This window comes from Solanum lycopersicum, chromosome 3 (assembly GCF_036512215.1).
Source record: "Solanum lycopersicum chromosome 3, SLM_r2.1".
Lineage (NCBI taxonomy): Eukaryota > Viridiplantae > Streptophyta > Magnoliopsida > Solanales > Solanaceae > Solanum > Solanum lycopersicum.
The window spans coordinates 50,783,403-50,787,141 of NC_090802.1; the positions used below are offsets into that span (position 1 = coordinate 50,783,403).

The 3,739-nt window shown below is 30.5% G+C and overlaps 1 protein-coding gene across 1 annotated transcript; it reads left to right on the top strand.

Moving 5' to 3' along the window:
- Nucleotides 1-2,802: 2,802 nt before the first annotated feature.
- Nucleotides 2,803-3,475, top strand: LOC101247295 (14 kDa proline-rich protein DC2.15-like). The gene has a single exon (XM_004251888.5). It carries the CDS (start codon nucleotides 2,838-2,840, stop codon nucleotides 3,207-3,209), a length of 372 nt encoding a protein of 123 aa, XP_004251936.2. The 5' UTR covers nucleotides 2,803-2,837; the 3' UTR covers nucleotides 3,210-3,475.
- Nucleotides 3,476-3,739: the final 264 nt, after the last annotated feature.

The following is a 3,739-nucleotide window of genomic DNA, read 5'->3' on the forward strand; positions in this document are numbered from 1 at the left end:
CGTTCGACTACTCTAAGTTTTTTTCTTTTTTGGGTCATAAGTAAAAAAAAAAAACGTGCTAACACCACCATGTGCCTTAACTCTGTACGTACCTTATGTAGTTTGAGCTTAATCATTACAAAATGATACTTAATTTAGGATCTACAAACATTATTAGACCACAAAATTTACATTGAAGTGAGGTGAGTAAATCACAACTACATGTTTTAGTGGCGACCTTGAAGTTGTTATAAGTAGTTACGAAATTGAATGTCATTTGAGGACAAAAATATACGCATTGTAGCGACTAAAATCGCCACAAAAAGTAAACCAAATGAAGCCTCAAAATGGATACGTACTCCATATATTTTCATGCAAATAGCCTGAAACGTTCGAAAATGGTCAGCCTCCATTATTCTTAGTACTTTAGGGCGGCTTGAATGGAGTTTTTTTATTGGCTGATATTTTATCATTATAATCTATAAAATAGTAGGGTTCACACATTTGTATAATATATTCATCCTGATCCTAATATATACTTTTTACTTTTTTTCGCCTTCAGTCTTTATTATTCACAAAGTTTTTGTTCTTTAATATTTAAATCATTGAATCGTGTACCAGATTCAGCGCTCATCTGCATTAAGCTTTGTATAACTCACTTTCTATTTTACTTTGATTCATCACTTTTAAATCGTCTTTTAGCGTATTAATACTATAATATTTTAACGGCTGATAATCAAAATCTAATGAGTTAACTTAAGGTACAGATTCTTGACCGTATACAAATTTTACTCAACCATTATTTCGGTAAATAACTAGTGTTACTTGTGTTTCCTAATGTCATTAGAATAATTGTTTTCCTCATTTTTATAAAATTTGTTTTATTTATATTTCTCAAAATATTTGACCTACCGAGCATACAAAAATTGTTAAACACTTTCTTATGCTGCCTGCTGTTGAAATAAAAAAGTTTCTCACATATGGAAATCTTTTTTATTGTTTACAGCTCTAATATTGCTAGCTAGCAAATTGAACCTTCTACTATAGTTATGACCGTGACTTAATTGGAATCTGCATGATACTATATTTTAAGCAATGCCCTTTTTCTAATCATGACCTGCAGGAGTAATTAACGTAATTAGGTTAATTAATGCAACAACCACATCCCGTGATTCTAAATGAGGCTCCTGCTTATATTTCAAACCTTTGAACTGTTTGCAACAAATCTAAAATGACAGAATAAATTGATCACAAATAAAATAAGAAAGAAACTTAATTTTATTTATTGACAAACATTATTGGGAACAAATTTGTTTATTAGGATGATGTATTTGTCGAACTAGGGCGATTTGGACTTTCTTGAGATTTTCTTAATCTCCGTTGATTTTTGTGAATGTTTTATGTATTTCTGGAATATTCTAGATGTCTTTTGAAGGGAATATAATACCAAAAGTAATTGCAAGAACCCTAACTAAAGTAAAACTCCAATGGTAGAAACCTACGAAATTTCGATGAGTACATGATCATTTATAAAAATGATATTACACGTTTGAAAGAAGAAAAAAAAAACAGTGGGCCACAACCCTATCGAACCTACAAATTAGATATACTTCACATCTTGACTAATTAACGTATAATTGCAACAACCACATCCCGTGATTCTAAGGTTCCTACTTATATTTCAAAGCTTTGATCATGTATAAAAATGATATTCCACGTTAAAAAGAAGAAAAACAGAAACAGTAGAGACCACAATCCGATCGAACCAATAATATTGTTATTTTTTTCTTTTTTCAAACTCAAGTATATATAGAATGGAACCGTTGCAAAAGAGAGTAATAACAATGGGTGAGAGTTTATATAAAGGTCTCTGAAGTAATTAATATCTTCTTTATCTCAACTTACGTGACATAGTTTAAATTTTAAGATTCAAACTTTTGAATTTTGACCGTAAATTCAAAAATAAAAACAAAAATATTTGAAACAAAATTTTTATAATTGAAAACGACATAATGTTTTCTTAGTATAAATTACAATAATTATTGCCGCCGTTTTTTTTTAGTTGTCATAGTTATCTTTTTGAGATTCAAACTATATGATTTTTTAGTAACATTTTAAGATGTATTTTTTCATTATATTGATATGAAAAAAATTGTAATTTATAGTACTTTCCGTGTTAATATAGTCAAATTTAGCTTTGAAAATTAAGTTAATTCTCAAAAAGGATAATATAAAAAAAAAATAAAAAATCTTAGTTGATTTGGCGTATCCATTTAATAATTTTGAGAAAAAAGATTAGCTTGTTTTGTTTCAATTTACATGTTTTCCATTTGATATTAAATAAAGATGAAGCAGTTTATAATTGAAGTACAGTATCTAGATCAAGATTGTCTTGGCTTACAGTTATGTTAATACAGTTCAAAATTTGAGTAGTCAGAAAAACGCATAGGGGATATATCTTTAGTTGAAAGTTTGGGTTGTTGGCTTTAATTTTTTTTTTTTAAAAAAATGTTAAGTTCATTCTGTAGAGATGACTTTGATCACAGGAATTTCTAACTAAATACTAGTGGAGACTAAAATGCAATTTAATATTTAGCAACAGCCATGGATGTAATCAGATACTAACTACCACATAAGTAATTAAATCAAATCATTACCAATATTCAAGGAGACAAATTTTTCAATAATAGAATACTTTAATATTAGTCCTGAATATATACTTTATAATTAATGTTTATTTATTGAAACAATAGCCTTTTTACAAGTATAAATAACCATCGTTACTAGTACAAATCAACCATCATCTTCAGAATTATAGACTCCTTTATTTATTTTCTCATTAATTCGTACTTATTGACATGGCTTCGAAAAATCAGGCCTCAATTACCCTTTTCTTATCACTCAATCTCCTATTCTTTGCTCTTGTAACTGCAACAGATAATTGTGGCACTTGTGGAAATGGTGGGGGAGGACAAGGGAAGTGTCCGAAGGATGCTTTGAAACTTGGGGTATGTGCTAATGTACTTAATTTGGTGAATGTAACTGTCGGGTCTCCTCCACCTTTGCCATGCTGCAGTTTGATCCAGGGACTGACGGACCTAGAGGCCGCGGTTTGCTTGTGCACAGCCATAAGAGCAAATGTGCTGGGAATTAATTTGAACATACCACTCTCTCTAAGCCTCGTACTCAACATCTGTGGAAGGAATCCTCCTACCGGCTTCACTTGTTGAGCAGTATCGCGATCTGATTGATATCGAATTGCTGATGTTGTTAGTGAGTGAGATCATAAATGCTTGCCAATGGCGCGGGTTTTATCAATTAAGTTTCCTTTGTGTTTGTGGAATTTTGGACATCGTTCTCTCGTTCAGTTCAGAATAAGTGAGCTTTGCATATATATAAATGCAGCTTCATCACTTCACTTTACATAGTCCTGTTATGCTTTTTGGACGTGTTTCCTTTACAAATGTTTCAATTCAATGGATCGAATGTTTTTTTATTCCTTTTACCGTAAACAGAAATTTATAAGTAGAGTTGAAGAAAAGTTATTATCCTTCTGTTAACAATTTGGACATCACATTTTTTCATTTTTCGATATTCGCCAAATTAATTCCCTTTCCCCTAAGCAGAAATTGATAATTACAATCAACCCTTATCTTGTTTGAAAATTGTATTACTCATATAAGTAAGATAGGGGTAATGTATAAGTACCCTTCTAATTTATGAGCGAATTCAGTGATCACCGGTTAAATTAAGAATGTGA

Excerpts from the sequence above, each read along its gene's own strand:
- LOC101247295 (XM_004251888.5), top strand. The coding sequence starts at position 2,838 with ATGGCTTCGAAAAATCAGGCCTCAATTACCCTTTTCTTATCACTCAAT.